Source organism: Pholis gunnellus, assembly GCF_910591455.1.
Source record: "Pholis gunnellus genome assembly, chromosome: 17".
In the NCBI taxonomy this organism is placed as follows: domain Eukaryota; kingdom Metazoa; phylum Chordata; class Actinopteri; order Perciformes; family Pholidae; genus Pholis; species Pholis gunnellus.
In genome coordinates, this window is record NC_136544.1 from 14104223 (window position 1) to 14127491 (window position 23269).

Below are 23269 nucleotides of genomic sequence, written 5' to 3' on the forward strand. Positions count from 1 at the left end.
ACTACTTTTACCTTCACCGGATGTGAGGTCACCGCGGCCTCCTTCCTGTGTGAACGTGAGCGTCGGTGGCCGCTGCTGCTGCCTGTCAACATCACAACCCCAAAAGAAGACGTCTGTGTTCTGGATTTTGTAGTAAACTGTTTGTCTCTGACAGAGCACCAGCTGTCCTCCGCCATGTCCATGTACCAGGTAAAGCCCGTCTGTGGGGGCCACATAACGACAGATTTACCAACCTGCATGTACAACTTACCAAATGTCCACGCGCAGCAAGGAAACAGCAGCACGTCTGAGCACGCGCTTCAGGTAACTCTTAACTGATTTAATTTCGACACGGTTGATTGTTTTTTGTCTGTCGGTTAGGTTTTATTTTGCCCTCGTTGTTGCCCAGAACTCGTTTTGATAACTGTGCATCTCGCGCGGTGTGTTAGCATTAGCTTACCTTATCCAAGCTAGCTAGCTAGCCAAGTTAGCTTGAAAGGAAAATGAGCTCAGTTGTGGCTGATGCAACAACTAACGTTACTGCACTTATCCACTGTTCCGACGTTTAAAGATGAATATGGTATGTTAATGTTTTTATATTTGAGTATATTAGTCCGTTTTCGTTGTATATGCTTACACTGTCGTTATTACTAATCCTTAGTGCACATCATGATGGCATGTCTTCCCATGGTCCTTAACAGGTTACTGTAACATTACTTAAATACAGTTTTCTACCATTAGTCTAAGTATTTCTATTTCATGCCATTTTATACTCGTGCTGCACTTCAATTTAAAGTTATTTTTTTTATTACTTGTTATTCCACTGCATTAATATGACAGCTATGACTAGTTACTTTACACGTACAAATATATACATGCATTGTAATAGACATAACATGATTCATTTTTATAGATTAAACTATATAACCGATGGTAACGTTGTATAAAACTGTCACAATAAAATGTTACTTACACTTAACAGCATCAGCAATATTAATACTGTAAATATAAGTGCATGAGTACATTTACTTTTGATACTTAACTTACATTTTGCTAATATTTCATATCGATAAGTAATATTTTTAATGCAGGACGTTTACTTGTAATTGAGTATTACTACAGTCTGATATTAATACTTTTACTTGTGTGTCTGAGTACTTCCTCTAACCCTGCAGTGTGTTGTTCAGTGTTGACTTTAATCTGGAGTAGACATTGTGGCACAAATTACCAGTAGCCTTTATAACCCAACCACCATAGACCTGGGATATGTTAAATATGTTCTCAATACTGAATCTGTTATCTGTGCTAAAACTGTTAAATGTTGGGACACCAGCTAACACCCAGGTTGTTAAACTGCTGCAGGATTGTGCTCAAATATCAAATTCCCATTTGCGGTTTCAGCCCAAAAACGAGCGACTCTTTCTGTCTCCCCAGAATGGCGAAGTGGACCCTGCAGTCAAAGCTCTGGAGGCCCGACAGGATGAGATCATGAGGAAGCTGTACGAGCTGAAGGCAGCCGTGGAGGGCCTGGCCAAGACGGTGTCCACTCCAGATGCCGATCTGGACCTTACAGTCAGCAGCAGCCTCTCATCCCAAAGCCCCACCTCCACAACCTTCAAAGGCGTCACAGACCTGGACACGCTTCTGGGCAAGGTGAGAGTCTCGGCATAAAACTAGTGAATTCAGTTTAACTAGTGAGTGTTATACTAAAGTGATATCCTGCATGTACTGGCAGAACCTCTGTTTCTTGCTACTGACATACTTTGACTTTATTTTCTCTGGGTCAGCAGTCTGTAGGTGTTTTCCTGATCACGCCCATCATAACTGTCATTAGAAGTGATTAATACCGTGCTAACCTGCACAACCTGTTTGTATTGGAATGTGTCTTGAAGCACATTTGACGGTGTGGACTGATTGCAGCCTGTTTGCATGCTGCATTGTCCTAGTTAGAGTAGACACATATCGTAATACGTCATTTATTTTCGGAGGATTCGACTATTTACCTTGTTATCTTGTTTATGTCACAAGGATCTCGGTGCTCTCCGAGACATCGTCATAAACGCCAACCCGGCGCAGCCCCCTCTGACCCTGCTGGTGCTCCACAGTGTGCTGTGTCAGCGCTATAGAGTGCTCTCCACCGTCCACGTCCACTCCTCAGCCGCCAGCGTGCCGCCACAGCTCCTGTCCTGCCTCGGCCCGCGCCACGCAGACAGCTATGCCCGCCAGATGTTCCAGCTGGGCTTCACCCTCATATGGAAAGATGGTAATTCACAAATATTGTAGTGAATGAAAACAGACAGTATGTCCATACTATACCTGAACCAGCTTTATACGCTGGTGCCACACGGCCCTGGTAAATAACTAGCAAGGAGCTCCACAACAATGCTGGATAATTTAGTTGAGTTTTGTTACGGTGTGTAGGCGGTTAGATTATAAAACAAATACAGTCATTGTGTTTTAGGAATGCTATTTCTAAGTGTTGCGTTCATGTTATCAATAACTGGCATGTTGACATGGATGGGGTAAATGCTTGTGCCCTTGTTTACCTGTAAACATGTTTATCCTTTTGCACACATCACAGTCCCCAAACTGCAGATGAAGTTCAGCGTCCAGAACATGTGTCCCGTCGAGGGCGAGGCCAACGTGGCGCGCTTCCTCTTCAAGCTGCTGTCTCCCTTCCCAAGTGACCCGGCCGTGGCCACGCTGGTGGACAGCTGGGTGGACACGGCTTTCTTCCAGCTGGCGGAGGGCAGCGCCAAGGAGCGGGCCGCCGTCCTGCGGGCCCTCAACTCCGCTCTGGGCCGCGGCCCCTGGCTGGCCGGGCCCGAGTTCTCCCTGGCCGACATCGCCTGCTATTGCTGCGTGCTGCAAAGCGGCTCCGCCTCCTCTACTCCCGCTAACGTCCAGCGCTGGATCAAGTCCTGTGAGAACCTGGGCCACTTCAGCCCTGCCAAGCTATTTCTGAAGTGACCGGGGGCCGTCACGGGACCAGAAACCAGAAAGGGTGTCTTACCCGAGCAAAGTGAGAGAAGGGCACTAGATTATTAAAATATCCCGGCCGTGTCTGGAACACCCTCTAATGCTTCCCTCCTTACTGTAATATATCACAGAACTGACGAAGACTCAGTAGAAGCATTATGGTTGAGTGTGAAAGTAACATATTTGTCTCTGCCATGTTGCTTTTGTATAACAAAGGGATTCTTAGGGAGCAAGGGAGGAAGCATGGGAGGACAGTAAAGACGAGGGCTTGGTGACGGATTAAATCAAAAGGTACTGACAGAAGTAACACACTCTGTACACTTTCCACCCACTTTGTGCCTAACATGACCCTGTTCTAAATGTGTGTGCTGACAGGTATTACTGGGTGTTTTCATGGGTAATCCTTTGCACCGTTGTTTTATTTGAAATCATTAAAACTACCACTTTGGATCAAACTTTGAGCTGGGGCCTGGGGTTTGTTTTATTTGAATGTTCGATCACTTTAATAGCAAATTTCCTTCAAAAAACAAACGTGTCTTTTACTGAAGTGCACCTCTGTGTCCAACAGGTGGCAGGATTGTCAGATAGTTTGAAGATAATGTAATCGTTCAGTAACTTCCTTCACCTGCTGATCCAGAGTCAGGGTGGCACCATACAAGAAGTGGAAGGTAGGGGGAAAAAAATCACATTTTAGAAATATCTTTACCTGGCTTCCATGTCTCTGGACAGTGTAAAATATCTGGTGGCAATCTGTGTTCTCCCTACCGAGTGCTCCAGTGTTGTCATTGGACGACGGCAGCAAATGAGCACATTAACACAGTGAGGAGGATACTAAAGCAAATGCAAAGTAAGGGAATTATGGGTCGATCTCTAAATCTTCAACTGAATTTGTATTACTGAGAATGTTGAATATTAAGCTCTCAGTTTTAAATGTCTGCATCCTACTGAACAGTAGGACTCAACACAAGCAGAGCAGACTTTAGAGCAGTTCCACAGCAGGAGAGTTTTAAACCTAAATCTCTCTGGCAGTCAAAGAAAGACTAGAATACATACATGAAAATGCACACATGCAATGGTGTCAAAAAGAAGAAAAAGGAAATCCCAGGGCATTTCACGCTCTCTGGGTTTGACATCTTCAGAAGTTGTCATGTCAGCTCTGGCCCTCGCAGAGTCTGTGTTTGAGTGTGCTTGTGTGCTCTCACAGCCTCCTGCTGGTCTCCAGGCAGCTGTCTGACAAGACCAACGCTTTTAACTGACATGTGCATGTGACATGCGTTGAATACACGTGGGGACTCTGCAGCACTGCAATTTGTGACGTGTGACACGAACACCGACTTCTTTAAAAAAAAACGGTGATCAGTATCTGTTGATGCGCTTCTCTAATCCAATTACTTTTGTTAACAAACTGCAAAAAACAGAAAAGTCTCTTTCCTTGTCTCTTTATATATGATATAAAACATACAGACAGGAGATGCATTCTCATTGAGCACCTGTAGAAAAAACTAACTGAACTGAAAGACAAAAATCACTTCAGTTTAACCCTGTGGCTACTTCAAATCACAACAATAGCACAGATAGAAAGATGCTTTTGTTAGTATATGCGGTCCTCGAATGTCACTGTCCATGATTGTCAATTACGGTATTTTCATTAAGCCATTCAGGAGTCGGGGTGATATAATGTATGCTGTGCCCATCAAACAAGATACGGGAAGAATATTAACACGTACGGGCTAAATTGTCAGAAATAAAATATTGCTCAGGGTTTTTTTTCTGAAATGTTTCTTCTTCTTTTTTTAGCACAATATGGTTTGTTTCTGCATCAATTAAAAGGCCGAGAGGAGACGCACACCGTCTAATGCGCACATGTGACTGTTGTATCTCAAAAGTTGAATGCGTTCAAAGTAGTCGTCGGTCAGGAAGTTCCTCTGCGAGGTGACCAGGTTGCCTTTCTGACTGAAGAGGCGCTGGACGGGGGCCGTGGACGGCAGCGTGGTGTTGTATTTCAGGAAGAGCTGCTTCATCCTGGGGAAGTCCTGAAGGCACTCGAGGCTCTTCCCCGTTCCTTCGACGTACTTGCGGATCTCCTCCATCACGCCCCGTTGCAGGATCTGAATGGCGGGCTTCACCGACCCGTAGCTGAAGAAGTCGTCTTCCGACTCGATGGTCGACACGCTCCGGATGGTGTCGGCCTCGATGATGTTGCTGGGATCTATCAGGGAGGCCTCTGTGGCCAGCAGGGAGCACATCTCCTCCCGGTCGGAGGCGGCCATCCACCACAGGCGAAACTGCGGCGTCGTCGCCGTCGCAATTTTCGCCTCCGTGCTGGCGAACAGCTCCTGGAACCGCGCGTCGATGGCCACCACGATGGCGCCGATGACGTCGCCGAAGTAGGTCGCCGAATCCTTCTGCTCGTTTAGCTTGTTCTTCAGACTGAGCACGGTCGGGATGACCAGACCCAGGTAGCACTTCTGCTCCGCTTGGAAAAGTTCAAGTGCAAAAGCGAGCGGGTGGAACACGGTCACGTATTCTTTGAGGAAGGCCATCTCCTCCGGCTGCAGGCGCGGGACCTCCAGGCGGGCGCCCAGCTCCGTCAGCTCCTGCTCGGTGAGCGAGACGATCTTCTGCACGGCGCAGTACTCCACGTTCCAGCGTATGACGGCGGGCACGACCAGGGCCATCTTTCCGATCGCCTCCGCTGAGTCCATGCCCACCTGGAGGTGGTGGCATTTGCTCCATAGGGAGTACACCTTGGCCATTGTGCTGTAATGCAGCTGGCACATGGGCCCCTGGGACACGGCCTGCCAGAAGTCCTCCGTGACGATGAGCTCCAGGGTGTGCGACGCGCAGCGCTGCACGGTGGGCAGGAACAGGAGCATGTCCTGCTCCGGCTCGCCCTCCAGCACGGCGCTCACGTTCTCGTAGAAGCCGATGTCGTCGTCTCTCTCCGGGCTGTCCAAGGCGAACTCCTTGAACACGCTGACGAAGGGGCTGCCGTTGTCCGTGACCGTGGTCTGAACTTTGCTCTCGATGTTGTACGCCACGTGGATGTCGTGTATCCGCCCGGCGATGGTGTCGTGCGTGATTCGGCCCTGCAGCCGGGCGAACCCCAGGGCGGCGGACTTCCTCTCCAGAGAATGCCTGTCGATCCATTGGCAGGTCATCCCGAAGAAGCTTCTGTTGTTGGCCGTCCAGATGTCGGCCGTGGTGCACACGTACAGGATGCTGCTGAGTTTGGCCATCAGCTCCTCCCGCATCCTGGAGAAACCCTGGTCCACCTTTGTAAACAAGGTCACCCTGTCCATGGACTTCAGCCCCCCAGTTAAGCCCGAAACCAGCTTCCTGAAGCCAGGCTGCTCGAGCACGTAAAACGACTGGCAGTCCTCCACGATGAAGTTGAAAATCAGCTCGTCGATCTTCGCTTGGGTCATGCACTTGGAGATGATTTCCGCTTTCAGCTTTTTGAGTTGGCAGTGCCGGCTCTCCTCGCCGTTGAGCTCTTCTTTCTTCCTCCCCCTCTTGACATCGGGCCTGGCTTCACAGCCCAAGTGGGTTCTCTGCAGGACGAAACGCCCACAAGGGGCTCATGTCAGTTTGTTGGACGTGTGCCATTTGTATGTTCTCAGTTTCTATTAGTTTATCAAACTGAACATGCAAAGAAAAAAACAACTCAAAATGCCACTTGTGAAATTATTTGCTTTTGTTTTTCCAGCGAAGGAGAAAAATAAATAGCCTCCAGCGCCACGAGTCGGTAATCAACACCCAGCTGCAATGTAACGTTATTTGTCACGAAGTATTCATTCATTACCTCTTTAAAACGTGAACCCGACGGTTACGGGATGTCATTACAGGGGCATCGACGAGTGTTACTCACGTCTAAATGCTTCTTCAGGTTTGACGTGGATGTTTTCGACGTGGAGAGCAGGTTAACCCTCGGCAGACACAGATTACACTGGACGATGATATTTTTCCCTTGATCTGCCTTGTACGTGAAATGGTGGCGATAACGCCAAGTATGCATGGCCGATTTGATCTCGCCGCTGCCTTCGTGGAGATCAACATGCATTTCGGACATTATCTCCACCGTTGTCGACATCTTGAAATATAATAAAAGTATCGTAATCCAATTTAGTAATCGTGATTACACGTAAAGTAACGATGGCGGTAGCGAAATCCTCATGAAAAGGGGCAGGCCTTTGTTCAGATGTGGCCCAGTGAGCGAACGAGGAGCGGACACTGTCGTCACTCTTCGTTTTCGCACATGCGCGTTGAGAGTCCGCGACAGCCAATTGAGAGAATGGCCACGGTGGAGCGAGGGCGCATGCGTCGTACACACACGGGCGCGCTCTGCATTACGTCACGGTCCTCTCCTTGTGACTTTTACTCACATTCGCTGGGAGTACTTTTACCAGCGTTTCCTTTTTCCCAGGCGCCGCTTAGAGTTTGGCGCCACCTGCAGGGCAGCGGAAGTCACAACGTTTTAATTGAGACATTGAATTATAAAACATGCAGTCAGGTTTTATTCAATAGAGAAAATACAAAAATATTTAAATTACCGTTTGAGCAGCAATCACAACTAAAAAAAAAAACAGCAATAGAAGAAAAAAATATAATTAGTCAGAAACAAAGAAATAGGAATCAAATTACTTTTCATTATCCATCACAGTTGTATATTTAATTTTGAAATACATAAAAGGCAAAAACAAACTGTTGGGTTGCACATTGTCCAGCTGGTTTAACGGGCTTATTCTTTCACTAAATTAAAACATTGCAGCTGACTGTTCTGTTATATTATAAATATATTTATAGCATTTAAAGTCCCCCTCTGTTCAATACTGTGCTGCTCTGATTGCTTCTTCACTTTGATGCTTTAGATTCACTGTGCATAATAATGTGTGTGCAGAGTTTTACACTATAATGCTGTTTTCACATTCATCCGTTGAAGGGCAAAGGTTTAACATGTGGACAGATGAGCGTGATCTTGTGACATCACAGCTGGTCCGTGAGCCAATCATGGTCCAGTATGTATAGCGTATACATATTACTTGAACACACTGAGAGTGGACTTTACAGAGAGGTAGGTCTTGTTTAGTAAAACATTTTGAAACAAATCATAGTTGCATATACTGTAGATTCTGTGTTTTTCAATGTGCTAGGAGCAGATAGAATAATCTTTAACACGGTAATTGAACATTGTTGCAGAAAATAACACAAACTTTTATTCCAAGTAGAGTATTTTCATACGTTTTAAAATATGTCTGGAAGGGATCTTTAAAGATCAGAACGTACTTGCTCATTCATTCATGTGGGAACTTGGCTCTAAAGGGGCACTAACTTACCCAAAGGAATTAAAACAAGAGAGACAGATACTCTGAGAAATAGTAGCCTAGAAGTACAAACGGCTTCACACACAACCAGACCTTGTCTTAACCTCATACCTCTCTTTGTTCCTGCTCACACTATTGCAGGGAACTCTCAGGTGTCCTCCAGTGGTTTGACTTGTGAAAGCTGTTCTTTCTATAAGTGTGATTAAAAAAAATAGAGCCAATTCTTATTCTAGGATGAACTGCACGGTGAAATTACCCAGATTTCCACAGAAACCAGGCTGGCAATACCATCAAGAGAGGTTTTCTATCAAGCCAGAGGCACCTTGCCAGCCGAAACTATCCAAGAAAGTGTTTCCCCGCTATAGTTGAAAACCTTCCATCTGGCCCAGAGATGCATTTAGCATGTCTTTCGTCCGGTTAGGATGATTGGTGTTTCTTTTTGCATGTTTTGTAAACCAATTCGTCCGCTATGCCTAGACGTTCAAAGTCAGAAGCAGGGGAGAGAAGAGTTTGAGTGAGACATGGATATTTTGCAAGTTATTCACATTCATTATATTTTCCTCACTACTGTTTCCTCCCCTTAAAATGTTATGCCACATTATTCACTTTACTTTATTCATTTGATTTTGTTATAGTGGGACACACATTGCCATTCACACCTTACTTATCTTTGTGTCACTATTTACTTTCAGCATCCTCTCCTGGTATGATCTTGGGAAATCAGATGAACCTGATGTACAGTGTGCTGTGTGATAACACGAGCTCACCAAACATCTAATTGCTTTTTTAATGCTCTGTTCCGCGGGGGGGATTGGCTGTTTGGCTGTTTGGCGTTAGTGCACCACAGAGAAGGACCATCGTGTCCAAACCTCTCCGTATTTCTCTCCCCAACCCCCATCCTCATCCTCATCCACGGAGCAGCTTTGGTAATAGCTGCTGAATTCAGTAGAGAGTTTCCAAATGTCAGTTGAGAGACAAATTGTTTGGCTAATTCATATTTCCACATGTTTTAAATGCATTAGCGATTCAATTTTAAACTGTAATGTCACTGGGCTTTTCGTTTCTTTCTTTAATCAACAGCACCTCCATTGGTTAGATTTGGAGAGGGTGGGGTCTCAATTTAGAGCCACTGACGTATAGTTCTCTCGGATTTTAACAGAGGCGCTGTCCGTGTAGGGAACAGAGAAAAGAGTTTTGAGACAAAAAATAAAGGGAAAACAGAAGACTGAAGTGGTGAGGAGGTTTGGGGTGCTCTTAATTGGTACACGATGTTGCGCTTCAAACCTGCGTGGAGCTTCTGGAGTGGGCACATCTGGTGTTCTCTCACAGTCACAGCTGCAACCAGTTGGTTTTGAGCATCAGGTGAGCGTTTCAGAAAATATTCTTCTTTTTCTGGGCTCCACTTTTCTTTAAGCCGAGGAGCGGAGAGAGTGGGCGCGCCCAAAACCTAAAAGTATGGCCAAAGCATCCGCGCCCTGACGCGCTCCCGGTGAGCGCATGTTGGACCGGTGAGAGTGTGGACGAGCATGAAGCGCCATGGGTTGGTGTGACCGCGGGGTTCAAACGCTGCTGGCCACCGTGGGGGCTTTTGCTGCCTTCAGCCTGATGACCATCGCCATCGGCACGGACTACTGGCTCTATTCTCGGGCGTACATCTGCAACACCACCAATGCCACCACAGACGAGACCCAGTCACAGCCCAAAACCAAGAAGGGCGATCTCACCCACTCTGGGCTGTGGAGAATCTGCTGTATTGAAGGTAAGCCTGCTCCAAATCGATTCTCACACCGTGGCTCTGTATGACAATTTAACATAAACTGCAAGGTTCCCTGTTCTTTTCATACAAATAGTTTGACTTTTCTCTTTTCTTACGAGGAGTATTTTATTTGTCAGTGCGCACAAAAGGACGCACTCCCTTTACGCACGCCAAATGTCTCAATCGGACAAGAAAATAATCATCCATTTGGAACAACTTTCAGAGGTTATAGGTCAGATGGAGAAAGCGTCGATGCGCACACTTGTGGATTTTAACACTAATGAAGTAGCAGATAAACAAAGCTAAACGCTCAACTCCAGCTCTCTGCCAACTGTTACCTCGCATTGTTCAAGCAATGGCCCACACAATATGGCTTTGTTACAGTCTACGATGCGTTGCCAACCCGGCGCGTCTGAGCCCATTCGCATTAATGACTGTCGCTGCCAGGAAATGTGCGCGCTGATCGTCTACTTTCATTCATGTCTTTGTATCCGATGCTGTTGCTTGGCAACATCCCTGAAATTGCTATGGAAACATGCCCGGTGATTTAAAAATAGATGACTCAGAGTTCACGTCACGTCCAAGCAAATAGAAAAGAAAAAATTGTTATAGAACTTGAGTTAAACATCCCCGATTTCGTATTTTCTTCACTTTGGAAAGTGTTTTTGAACCATTTTACGCATTTGATGTGTGAAGGTGCGCTGACAGTGACGTCTTACTCCAGAGGCAGACAGACACTCCTCCATTGACCAATTCCTGCCGGCCACCCCTTGACTTCTCGCCTCAGCCATCAATGAGTTAGTCGATGCGACTGGATGGATGTCTTCATGGCATGACGCACAGATTTTTCCAATCAATTGCGAGCGAAAAAAATACGACTCTCATATCTTCAAAATTGGTTTAGAGATGTTTGGAAAATACAGCAAAACCGACGAAATGTAGCAAACCTTCAAATGCCCTGTTAATATGATGTATTACAGCCTACAATACAGCCCCAAACCTATTTTGTTTTATTTAGATTGTGCATGCCAAAGTGCCTATCATGTGAAACTCTATCTAAAAACATGATTTTATCTTTAGTTATCCCCAGAATACGGAAGGCCATATCTCCAGGCAGGCACTTTAGAGATACAGATACATGTATATACATTCAGGAGGTCCACCCTAAACACGGAGCTGCTATGAAACGTGACAGCAGCCTTGTTGTCATCTCTGGAGCAATATTGTCTTCAACACCTTCTCACAACAGAAGGAAACTGAAACGTTTTTTTTTCTTTCTTTTATGCATCTTCTGTTGACTGTATAGTCTTTTGTATGGATTTAGTCAGTTTTATATTATTATTATTGATGCCTAGACTTTTAATAACGTAAAAAAGGTATCTAAATCTGTTTCTTAATATATACTTCAAAAGCTGCTGAATATATTTCACTTTGTCCCACACGAAGAAAAACAACATTTTACCTGACACTAGATACTTTATTCCTCTTTGTCAGGTGCCTTTCAATATTTGCAGTTAGATTCTGTGGATTAGCTCGTCTTCATTCCCTTTTTTAAGGCTTAATGTCACCAGAGCCCACATACAGGGAGCAGTCATCAATGATTAAACTGCTTCTGCTTGTCCTGTGGTGAAGATGGACGCTTTAGACTCATGTGAAGCACATCCCGGTGTGTTATGACACTTGCAATCTACTGAGAGTCATGCTTAGCTGCACCTGTGTTTGATGTGGACAGACTGCAGTGTAAAAAAAAAATATATATATATATATATGCATCCTCCTGACTAATAAATAAATGAAAATACATTTCAAATGATAGCGAACGATTATGTGAGGCATGATTTCCCATCAGTGCTGTGAAGTAAATAATGACAGTGGATTAATGACACTAGAGACTGAGCAGATGTTAATGAGGTTCAGACTTCTTTTTGAAATCATAATTTGCACAATCAAAGGTCAGCCTATCACATCAGTCTCTCCACTGCTGGACGGTGGCTCTGTTGTCATGGAGACTCGTAAGTATAGTGGAGAAAACAACCACACACACACACACACACACACACCCCTCCGGTCATAATGACAAACACACTGGGTTATTGACGGGGACGGCTCTGTGTGTATCACAGCTACTGGGGAAAACATCACCACGTTTGTCTGAACAGATCGCGGTGACAACATGTCTTTCTCTCAGCGACAGCACGTTGCTGTAACACACACACACACACACACACACACACACACACACACACACACACACACACACACACACACACACCAGCCGCTCGGCAGAACCTTATAATGAACGTGTTGTAGTGTGTTCTAGTCGTCCTGCTCAACAGGCGTCCACTCCTCTCCCGAGGGCCCGCATGACATTTAAGGAGCAGGCAGGAATATATTGCATGAGGCTACTTTGCCGGGAGGTCAGCGCTACCCTCATTTATGCAATTCTAAACAGCTGTTTGGTTTTTTTTTTCTGCTGTGTTTGTTTGCCCACATAAATGCTGTGAGGCCTAATTTGCATGAGAATCTGTAATGCATCAGAGGCTGTTCCTTACGCGTGACTCGAGTAAATAAAAGCAATTCTGAGGATGAGGAAAGAATCCAATTAGCAGGTACATGTTTACAGTAAACATCCCAGCTTGGTGTGAGTGGCGAGGCATGGGGGACAGTAGAAGTGTGCGTTTGAGAGGAGGGTTTTGTTTAGGCGTTGTGGAGAGAGAGGGGGGGGGGGGGTCACTTTGTCATTCCCACTATGCTCCACAAGTCTGTAATTACAGCTGAGAAGCCAAGCGGGGGCACTAATTAGCCAGCAGGCCCCAACTTCCACCTCGTCACTCCGTCCTCCTCTCCTCTGCTCGTTGTGCTCTCTCTTCTCATCTCGGTTTAGACTGACCTCCTCCTTTCTCTTCATTCTTTAATCTGCTTCATTCTATTCTTTTTAATGAACCCTCAATACCCTCAAACCCCCTTGTCCCCCTTTTTTTTATTTTTGATGCCTTTTATTTCTCTTGTCCTCTTCAATTAAGTTTGTTTGTGTCGAATGCAGCTATTTTGATAGATATTAGGAAAAGTTTCACATTTTGGGAAACGCACTAATTCGCTTTCTTACCCAGAGAGAAGCTCGATGCCACTCTAAATATAAAGCTCCTACTAGCAGCCACTTAGCTTAGCATAAAGACAGGGAGCAGAAGGAAACAGCTCTCCTCCATCTGCCCAAAGGTATCACAAATCTTTCATTTAACTGAGCTTCTAATTGTCTAGAAGTAGCAAGGCTTTTGTTGATTCACTATAAAAACTTCACATTCCTCATTGCTTTCAGTTGTTTCATCCCGTCACCATCCATCTCCCTCTGGGGACATTCTCTGCAAATCTAGTAATATAAAGATTGATTTAATATCTTGGGACTATACTGATTCTGCAGTTGGTAAAAACAACTTAAAAATGGTGCCATTGTTTGGGATTAACACCTGGATTATTTGTTAAACTTGAAAGTGACTGGAATAAAAGGTCTATTCTCGGTATTATCAGTCACAATAGCAATCAGAATCCCTTTTAAGCATTTATTACATTTATATGCAACAGGGATTTATTTCCTGGTTATAATACCAGATTGAGACTGGAAATTAGAAACTACAACAATATCAGGTTTCAATCATATGGGAAATATACAGTACAACATAAAATATGTTAGAGAACCTAAGGGCTGCAGTGCTGTAGATCTTTTGTCTTCATAATCCGCTCTCAAACTATAAAATCTTAAGCATTATGTTAAGAATCACATAATTACATCTAATACAGGCTTCTTCTTCTTCTTCTTCTTCTTCTTCTTCTTCTTCTTCTTCTTCTTCTTCTTCTTCTTCTTCTTCTTCTTCTTCTGATTTTTATGGCGGTTGGCAAACAGCTTTCGGGTGCATTACCGTCACCCACTAATATAATCTGCCCTTGTGTGTTTCCCGCCTTTATAAACATCTGCCCCGCCCCGATTGTTTTCACTTGTCCCTCGTTATCACTCTCCCTTCATGGTGCAGTCAGTCTATCTGCTCTCCTTTGTCTGTGCCCGTTAATCTTCTGTGTTTAAGTGAGATTTCTAGCCATATGTTCCTTGTGTTTTTCATAATGTTCATCGGTTTGGTTTGTCTCTGTTCCAAGCGCTGTTTTCCAGTGAAGACTTTCACTTTTCAAGTGGTCCTCTCTCGGCTTGTACCGGTTTGCCTCACGGTGCCGGGATTGAAATACTGGAGAGGCGATGAGCTGATTAACTGGCAGGTGTGCAGGTGAACACAGATCCAGGTAGATGGCAGGACAGTAACCACACGAGACCAACGGCGGACGTGGCAGGAGAAGGAAACACAAGCCAGCAAAACTCCGCGGCTGTGACATGAGCAGAGCTTTGTTTGAAGAAATTGCTGCCTGCTGACAGTTTAATTAACTGTCTTATCCAACCTGAGCTGACATTTTGGAGGGTTTTGTTTTATTACACATTTCTTTATTACTCCATCCTGGCATTCCCTGGTCCCAAAGTAATAAATGCATGTGTCACTAAGACTTTGTGACTTGTGCGTGCATTTGATATAAAGCCCTAGTAGCAGTGCTCTCATCCGTTTACAGCTTTAAAAAAATACCACCTGCTGTAAACCTCAGAGCGCTTTCCCTCGTCAGTTTTTACACTATGAGCATAAGAACAAAGCACAAGTTGTGTCGCGTTCAAGTCACTTTTGATCGGCTTGTCCATCAATCTCTTTGCAGAGCTCCTGAAGTGTGAAAACTGGAAAGTGGGGGCATGTGTGCCACATGGAGCTCGTTGTCCTGATACACTCTACCGGAGACGCCAGAGTCAAGTGTTGGACTCCATCAGACAGCGCTACTGGTGTATTCCGCTGAGGCAGCTCCCTTATTGGCTCCGCAGCGTTAATTCAAAAATAATGAAGACGTACATCATCCTGTTGCCAGCGGCACCACAGCTGCTGCCAGTGCATGTGTGTTTGCATGTGCGTCTCTTATTTGGTGGGTATCAAAATACAATGATGACGTCAGAAGCATCCTTGGAGATTGTTTATGTAAATGGACATATTATAGGCTAACGGGTTGCCATGGAAAAGAGGAGGAAATGCGCCGCGTGGGGCTTTTTAACTCCAGTCAGGCCCAGGGAACCCATTATTTCCCATGTAATGTGTTGACTGTGTAAGATTGATTCTCAATTTGTTACAACACAATCACCTTGTAACATCCCATTTGTGGATAAGCACTTTTTTTGTAGAAATCGGAGGACCAGCTGTGTGTGTGTGTGTGTGTGTGTGTGTGTGTGTGTGTGTGTGTGTGTGTGTGTGTGTGCAAAACCTTGGTCTCTACTTGTTTCACAGCCTTTGCATGGCACGAATGTCGTCCGACCTTTACTGCACAACATTTGGAAACACATTTTGTGCCCTTTATCGCTCTCAATGGTTCTGTTGATTCCCGGCTCTGACTGAGTCCCTCTTCAATGTGGCCTCCTATCTTTAATTCATCCCCATCATTCCTCTGCTCCCTGCGCTTTTGTTGTTTCATTTCCTTGTACCTTCTTCTCGAGTTTAATCTCCGCATCCTCCCTCCTCCTTCCCTCCCAGCTCGTCAGTATTCAGACTTTATTTCATTTCATGAAGCGTCTAGCTTGCAGCCTGAACACACACACACACACACACACACACACACACACACACACACACACACACACACACACACACACACACACACACACACACACACAAACACACAATTCCAAAAGGTACATTGAGCGGATAACTGTCACTCATAAATCACTCGCCTCGAGGCCTCTGCTGATAATCAGATTACCAATCAGTTGAAGTATTGTATTCTATTTCTTCCATTCTCCATCGCACAAACACACACACACACACACACACACACACACACAGGAGACAAGACAGAGGCGTCGGACTGGCGGGGGTCTGGACTCGGAGCAGAGGAGGAAGATATTGTGTACAAGTCTAAATTAATAGCTTTCTGTGTTCACAGTGAAAGTCAGCTACAAGCTGTGGTGCTGCAGCTGATTTAGTGTTTACACAGCAATTAACAGAACAGCCAAGGTGTCTGTGTTTTTAATATCTTCACAGTTCTTGATCTAACCACAAGAGCTAAGATGTGTTGGTTTTTTCCACAAGGCACAAAGTCTCACATCGCTGCTTAAAATACCATAGCTTTTCCTTTTTTTTTTTTTTTTTTTTTCATCAGCCACTAGACACAGAAACTTGTGCTCCATTTCCACCGACTGATTTGACGCTAATTAATTTGATGTCCCTTATTAAGCAGCAGACCTAGTTAATGGAAGCAAGCGTGCCCTTAAAAGCTTGGGCACAGACGATGATGGCGTTGACCCTTGGGCACCTGGGAAATGGAGTTGACAGGTGTCTGTTGGCTACCAGCACAGTCACTTAATGGGCCAAACAGGGTTTTTTTCCTTCTCCCACTTATAATTCTATGACGAAGTAGCTCTACACGGCAATACAAGAGCTTCTTTATTTACGTTCCTGGTACGTGCAGCTTTAACCTCAGCCTGTTAGCACGATATCATAAATGTAGCCGTTAAGTGCAAATTATTTCAATACGAGCCAGCTGGCGAGAACAGAAAGCATGCCGGGAGACGCAGTTTTAAATGAGCTCATGCTGTTAACATTAGCTTAATCAGCAGGCTAGCTGATACATCTGCCAGAGACGGTTGTCATTTAAGGAGAGAAGCCTGCTTTTGTTTTCCACTTTTATTTTGAAATCAAAGTCTTGTTGCTTAAAAAGTTACAAAGGCATAGCAAAGGTAACTATAGTGAATGGTCACTTGCTATTAAATACTCTGGGACGCAGACGAATGCAAAGATAAGCACACGAAAACATAGATATATACTACTGTTGAGATATGCAAATTAAGCCCACCTTTCATTCTGTGGGTGCAGTTTGCAGAATAACCGAAGTGGTGAGGTCATTCACAGCCCAAAAACGGTGAAAGAGCCAAAGAGCTCCCAGCATTACCACCACTGCACTGAACACATCCATTAACCGAACCCCCCCCCCTCTCTCTCTAGACAAGGTGTTTGTAATCCTGCACAATTACAGCAACATGCTGCTCTCACCCGCCTCTCCATTCTCCCGCTCTGGCTCACCTCGGCACTAAGAGCTTCCACCACACGGTCTTTTGTTGTTCAAATTGCCTTCTTGTTCCTCCCGCCACTCAACCATTCACCTGAGCATGGATTTGGAAACGCGCCACCAGCCGTCAAATCCCTCTGGGCACCGCAATCTTAATCCCACCACCGTGTAACAAACACTGATCCCTGAAACACGTAGACCCCTTCCTCACGGTGGCTTTCCTCCTACAATATGTGTGCATTGAGCCATAAACAATAATCCACGTCAGACCACCTTTTAAAAACTGAAAATATGTTTCATTCATGGTTGGAGGGGGAAACCATGGAGAGGTGAATGAGTCTATCCAAGAGGATATGTTTCATTCCTGTGCTACATTCATGGATCCAGTTTGTTATATTCAGCAAAAGCTGTAAGGAAGAGTCTGTACAGTGGTTTTAGAATAAAGTCTTTATCAAAAAAAACAAAGAGCAAACAATGTCTTTACTCTGTTTAAGTTGTCATATTAACCGTGTAAATAGCACTTGCCTGACTGTGGTATTCATGCTGACAGTTGCCTGAACAGAAGACAAAGTTAAGTTAAAGTAATCTGTTTCCCTTCCCACGTCCTGCTGCTCCCGGTGTCTCTTCTTTCTCAAGAAGCAGCACGGTTGAGACATGAAAGATAACCAGAAGGGACAGAGCTTTTGCAACCCGGGCCCCGAGGCTCAGGAACGACCTGCCCGAGGAAATAAGGCTGTCTGAGTCTGAGTTTGGTGTTATTATTTAGTTTTTCTCTCTGTGAAGCACTTTATACTTTGCTTTGATAAGTGCTCTATCAATTAATACAGTCATTATCCCCCCCCCCCCCCCCCAAGTGATTTTCTAGTCCTTCCTCTTCCATCAGAGACAAGAACATGGAAGCGAGTTTAACAAATTCAGGTTGTGTGGCGGGGAGCATCTGTGGCTCTGACTCTGGTCCCCACACGTCCTTTAACCAACCGAAACCAACTGGAGTTTGATGGATTCACATCAAAAGTCAAACCCCTCAGCATCAAATAAATCCGGTTTAACTTCAGCTTGCCTCAAAAGGAGATCAATTCCTATATTCTAGATCCTATTTGCTATCTGAACAGTCCTCCTAAACATCACATACTGTACATCAGACGGTTCTAGCACCTTGGGGACTGTGATTCATCATTAACATGGAGACTTTCTCTCTTCTGTCTTGCAGGCATCAATCAAGGCAGCTGTTACAGAATCAACCATTTCCCTGATGACAACGACTACGACACAGACAGCTCTGAATACCTGCTGCGTAAGTGCTCCCCACTCGTCCTCTTTGTCTCGCCTTTATCTTTCCTTTATTTTGAAAGGAAACGCAGGAAGTCAGTTGACCTTCAGTCTTTTATACAGAGACTAATAAAATGCAGAACAAAGGCGTTCAGTAAGACGGCCTTTAAACGTGTTCAGGGCTGCTGTATCAGACCACAACTCATGATATCCATTTTCTATTGTCTGTTTGGATGTCTGACCTTTCTTGCAAATGGTTTTAAAGCAGTTATAGTTTTAAATTGACTGTCATGCTCATCAATTAGCGCCAACCCAACAATAGATATGGAGCTGGAGATTATTTTCTTAAGAATAAAAAAAACGTACGACACCATTTGCAGAGCAAGCACCCTATATTATTATTATTATTATTATTATTATTATTATTATTTTTCTAAATTACTTTGAGTGATGCTGGTGCAGGATCAGCTGCTTATTTTCATTTTCATTTTTACGTGAAGCATATTGTGAGCTCTGCTCACCACGAGATACACTTGTTTCCACTGAACTGTGTTGACAGGGACATGAAATCCTTGTCAAAACACATTCTGCTGCTTGTGAAATTTCAAGGTATTTTTCAGCGGTAGCTGATTAAAAAGGACGATGACAAAGCTCCGACATCCAAACTTCAAAAGAGGGCTTAACAAAACAATTGAGTAAGCTCATCCTTGGAAACTTGTACAATGACACGGTGATTCATTTCTGCGGAGGTGATAGTCAGTGAGAGCTGTTGCTACATCCTGCAGCGGATTAGCAAAGCTTTGTCTCAAGTTAAATGATGAAGGAGTTCTCCAAAGGAGGAGGTGGGGCTGGATAGATGAGACCTCCACAAAATGAAAATTCAAATAGTTTCTTTTTAAAAACTGTAAAGAAATTCTCAACTTCCACAATTTATTTCCCTGTCAATCTATTAATTGTATAAATTGCTTCACAACTTGATCCATTGAGTGATGGATTGATTCATTAATTTCTATTCATCTTTTATTAACCGGTCTCTTTATTGTCTTATCAAATATTGGTTAATGAATTGTGTTAAAACCATTTAACCCAGATATTAATCAACTCGCGTCCTTCCTCCTCCGTCCCTGCAGGTATAGTTCGTGCCTCCAGCGTGTTCCCCATCCTCAGCACCGTCCTGTTGATGCTTGGTGGGCTGTGTGTCGGGGTGGGCCGAGTCTACAGCAAGACCAACAACGTCCTCCTCAGCGCCGGCATTCTCTTCGTAGCTGCAGGTGAGCTGGAGGATTACACTTGTCTGCCGTGCTCGCAGTGAGGAGCAATCATCGAAGAGCTGCACGTTTCATAATGAAGAAAGGCAGCTTGATGTGGCACCTGTGATCACACAATGTACTCCGTCAAAGGCAATGCAATCATGCAGATAAAGGTCAGGACCTCCATTCATCACACACACACGCGTGATGAGGAGACATGTTATTAAGGGTCCCGGTGGTGGTGAGAGCTCCATCATTGTTAGCGGTAAAGCCATAGATGATTGGTCGTAACAGTTTCAGTTTTCTCCATAATATTTTCATCCGCGCCGACCCTTCTCCCTGTTTCCATTCATTGTTTCTGTTTCGCAGGTCTGAGCAACATAATTGGCATCATCGTCTACATCTCCAGCAATGCAGGGGACCCCAGTGATAAACACGACGACAGGAAGTACACCTACTCCTACGGCTGGTCATTCTACTTTGGCGCCCTGTCCTTCATCGTGGCCGAAGCGGTCGCCGTCCTCGCCATCAACATCTACATTGAGAAGAACAAGGAAGTTCGCTGGAAGGCGCGGCGCGAGTTCATCCGTTCGCTCTCCTCCTCCTCCCCGTACTCCAGGATACCCAGCTTCCGGTACCGCCGGCGGACGTCGCAAGCCAGCTCCCACTCGACGGAGGCGTCGCGGGAGAACTCGCCCGTCGCCGGTCTGAAGGGGCGGCCGTCGTCCAGTGGGGCCCTGGACCAGCTGTCCATGTACGCCCTGGCGAGGGACAGTGTGACGGAGAACACGTACAGCCCCGAACACGAAGCGGCTGTAGAGTTCCTCCAGGTCCATAACTGTTTCCCCAATGATTTAAAGGACGGGGTGAATCGCAGGACCACGCCAGTGTGAGAGGTACGTAAGAGGTTCACCTGGAATCGGAGGAACATGAAATCGTGAGAGATCAATGGGCCGATCTGTTGGAGCCCGGGTGCTTGTGATAGCCTGCCATCTTAGAGGCACAGTCGTTTGGTGAGACTGTCCTTTTTGAAAGGACCCGAAAGGAGAAGACACTCAGCAGGACGGACGATGAGCCAATTAACATAACCTGAGAACCCATTTATCTGCTTTTAGAGATCATCGAAGCAGAATAGAGTTTCATTGTCTGTGCGGTAGCTGATTCGGACCTTTGTTTGTGTAAAGGTCACCAAACATTGCGGGTGGGACATGTTGAGATGTGCCAATCAGCAGTAATCTACCTGTAAATTATTCAACAAGGTGCTAAATGAAATGTACTCTTCAACTTGAAAGTGTTCCATTTGTTTGTATGTATATAAATTGTGGATCCTTCTCCAGAGTTTGTATCGTGTCCTGATAACCAGTCTGGTCTTGCCTTATACTCAAATCAAAGGTTTGAAAGAGACAACCGGGTCTCTCTCTCTCTCTCTCTCTCTCTCTCTCTCTCTCTCTCTCTCTCTCTCTCTCTCTCTCTCTCTCTCTCTCTCTCTCTCTCTCTCTCTCTCTCTCTCTCTCTCTCTCTCTCTCTCTTGACACTGTTCTTGTGTCCTGTAGAGTAATGTATGGCCTTTTCAACAAACTCCATTTATAAAGAGTGTGCTTTGGGAGTCACTGTCTTCACAAATGGTTGACTTGGTGTAGTGAATGTTTCGTATTTGAGCGCTTTGTACAAGTCGACCGTCTAATCCTCCAAACAGTACGAAATGCTTTGTCTCCCTCGCCGTCTCTTCCTTATTCTTCTCTTGACATTTGTCAGTCGGAAAAAAAAAACGTCTGTTTTGTCGGCGGAGCACCTCCGTTCAATGGCCCCTTTTTCTTCACTTCCATATCAGTCGTCCGTCCTCCTATCACAGCCCGCCTGATTGATGCGACAGTCGTGCGTGTTCCTGTCACCAGAGACGAGCAGCTGACCAAAAAGGGGGGGGGTGCTCGGAACTGTTAAAACGGCTCAGGTCAGGACTTCCTTTTGCTCTGAAAAGAAAGCATCCATAGTGTTCAATGGATAAGGATCAGAGCCAGGCGAAGAGTGTTTGTCTGTCTCTCATGTTGAACAGAGGACCCAGACAGAGGCAGAGGGAGCTGTCTGCGACTGCGTCCCTGAAGGATTTGGCTCTAATAACCCGATATGTGTGTGTGTGTGTGTGTGTGTGTGTGTGTGTGTGTGTGTGTGTGTGTGTGTGTGTTTTACTGCTCTTTCTTTTAGTTCTCTCAGGAAATACTGTGTTCTTGCAGGTTGAACACTTTTGAGGTCCTCCCCCTACTTTATGGCAGTGCTGGGAAATGGACCAGTGATCAAGATAAACCTGGTTGAAAATGATTTGAGAAAAGAAAATGCCATTACTGTATTTATTTATATGCTGTGAGTGTTTGCTTGAGCTTGCTCCGAGAACCAGCTGGTGTGTGTGTTTGTGTGTTTTTCAGTCTTAGGGCTATTCAGCTGGTTCTGGTTTGGCAAGCGAGCTCACTCAACCACAGAGTCGTATTTGATTGTATTTAGTGTGTTTGATATCCCGTTGGAGAAACCACTTTGTGTAACCGGCTTAGCTCATGTAAAAGAAAGCCACCGATATGATCCATTCTAAGTGTAAGTCTAACACTTTTATAGTACGATTTGTACGAAATAGTACGAAAATCCAAATGTGTTTGTTTGTAATGTAAAGTTGTATATAAAAGTACAATAAAAATACAAAAATAACATTGAATGTGCAACAGAGGATTCAAAGCATTTTACTGAACAATGTCTCAATAATAACGCCGTGATGCATTCTGGCATTGGTCATTGAACATATTCAGGTAAACACACACTGTTTAAGGTTAATCTATTGAATGTTCTGTGCGGTGAAGTAAAGTAAATCTGTGTAGGAGACAAAGCTATATTTCCAATGCCATGTGTAGGTACTTTACTTTGTGTGCTTATTTTGATTTATGGTTTACTATTGTTGTGAAATAATTACATTCTCAATATTTCTTTCAAGAAATTAGCGATTAACATTTACTAATAGACTTGTACACCCAAAAAAATTCCAGGAAAAGAAACCTCGGCTCCTGTCCTAGTGTATCAAAAAGTAATTCCCTTTTCATGCTGTATCAAGACCAACCATCACGACTGTAAAAGTATTTTTATTCTATATTGGATTTGAGAATGCCTTTGTTTTATTTTTAATTTCCTGTGTTTCCTGCTTTTATTGTAACAATCAAAACAATCTTTTATTTCATCTGAATTAGATTGTCGCTCTCACTTTCAGTTTTTTTTAGTTCCAACCCAAAACATATTGTACATAAACAAATAAACTACATCAGGGTTATTCTGTTGTGCTATAGTGGTGATTTCTGTTTTAACAAGACTACAGCCATGCTAGTGGCTCTCTGACGCTGAGCTGTAACATGTTGATGTTTAGCGGGTTTAATGTTCATCATGTTAATCCATCTTAGTTTAGCGTATTAAACACACCTTCAAACCACAAATGTCAACCTCATGGTGGCGCAAGGGGGGAAATCAGGGATCACCCTGTCACAGTGGTTCATCTTCTGGGAACATTGAATGTCTGAACATTTGTTTTTAATCCATCTAATCGCTGTTAA

General features: G+C 44.6%; 3 protein-coding genes across 4 annotated transcripts; 2 read left to right on the forward strand and 1 right to left on the reverse strand.

The window, feature by feature from the left end:
* Window positions 1-52: 52 nt before the first annotated feature.
* On the forward strand, window positions 53-3401 carry aimp2 (aminoacyl tRNA synthetase complex interacting multifunctional protein 2). Of its 2 annotated transcripts, none has more exons than XM_079177891.1 (4): window positions 53-189; window positions 1414-1632; window positions 2008-2242; window positions 2561-3401. In XM_079177891.1, the coding sequence occupies exons 1-4, from the start codon at window positions 175-177 to the stop codon at window positions 2947-2949; spliced, it is 858 nt and encodes a 285-aa protein (XP_079034017.1). In that variant the 5' UTR covers window positions 53-174; the 3' UTR covers window positions 2950-3401. The 2 variants fall into 2 exon arrangements, with proteins under 2 accessions (XP_079034017.1, XP_079034016.1); XM_079177890.1 differs by having other exon boundaries at window positions 54-303.
* Window positions 3402-4427: 1026 nt separating this feature from the next.
* zbedx (zinc finger BED-type containing X) lies at window positions 4428-7117 on the reverse strand. Its single transcript, XM_079176838.1, has 2 exons — window positions 6830-7117; window positions 4428-6512 (listed from the first exon to the last, which is right to left on the reverse strand). The coding sequence occupies exons 1-2, from the start codon at window positions 7049-7051 to the stop codon at window positions 4782-4784; spliced, it is 1953 nt and encodes a 650-aa protein (XP_079032964.1). The 5' UTR covers window positions 7052-7117; the 3' UTR covers window positions 4428-4781.
* Window positions 7118-9818: 2701 nt separating this feature from the next.
* Window positions 9819-20581, forward strand: LOC306709114 (voltage-dependent calcium channel gamma-4 subunit-like; the record flags this gene model as incomplete). Its single annotated transcript, XM_079177152.1, has 4 exons — window positions 9819-10041; window positions 18380-18463; window positions 19569-19709; window positions 20058-20581. The coding sequence occupies 4 exons, from the start codon at window positions 9819-9821 to the stop codon at window positions 20579-20581; spliced, it is 972 nt and encodes a 323-aa protein (XP_079033278.1).
* Between the last annotated feature and the right edge of the window lie 2688 nt (window positions 20582-23269).

What these genes read in the sequence shown, in the direction of transcription:
- aimp2 (XM_079177890.1), top strand. Translation starts at nt 175, where the DNA reads ATGTCCATGTACCAGGTAAAGCCCGTCTGTGGGGGCCACATAACGACA. An exon ending in CGTCTGAGCACGCGCTTCAG is followed by an intron (nt 304 to 1,413) that starts GTAACTCTTAAC and finishes CTGTCTCCCCAG; the next exon opens with AATGGCGAAGTGGACCCTGC. An exon ending in TGGACACGCTTCTGGGCAAG is followed by an intron (nt 1,633 to 2,007) that starts GTGAGAGTCTCG and finishes TTATGTCACAAG; the next exon opens with GATCTCGGTGCTCTCCGAGA.
- zbedx (XM_079176838.1), bottom strand. Translation starts at nt 7,051, where the DNA reads ATGTCGACAACGGTGGAGATAATGTCCGAAATGCATGTTGATCTCCAC. An exon ending in ACCTGAAGAAGCATTTAGAC is followed by an intron (nt 6,513 to 6,829) that starts GTGAGTAACACT and finishes TTCGTCCTGCAG; the next exon opens with AGAACCCACTTGGGCTGTGA.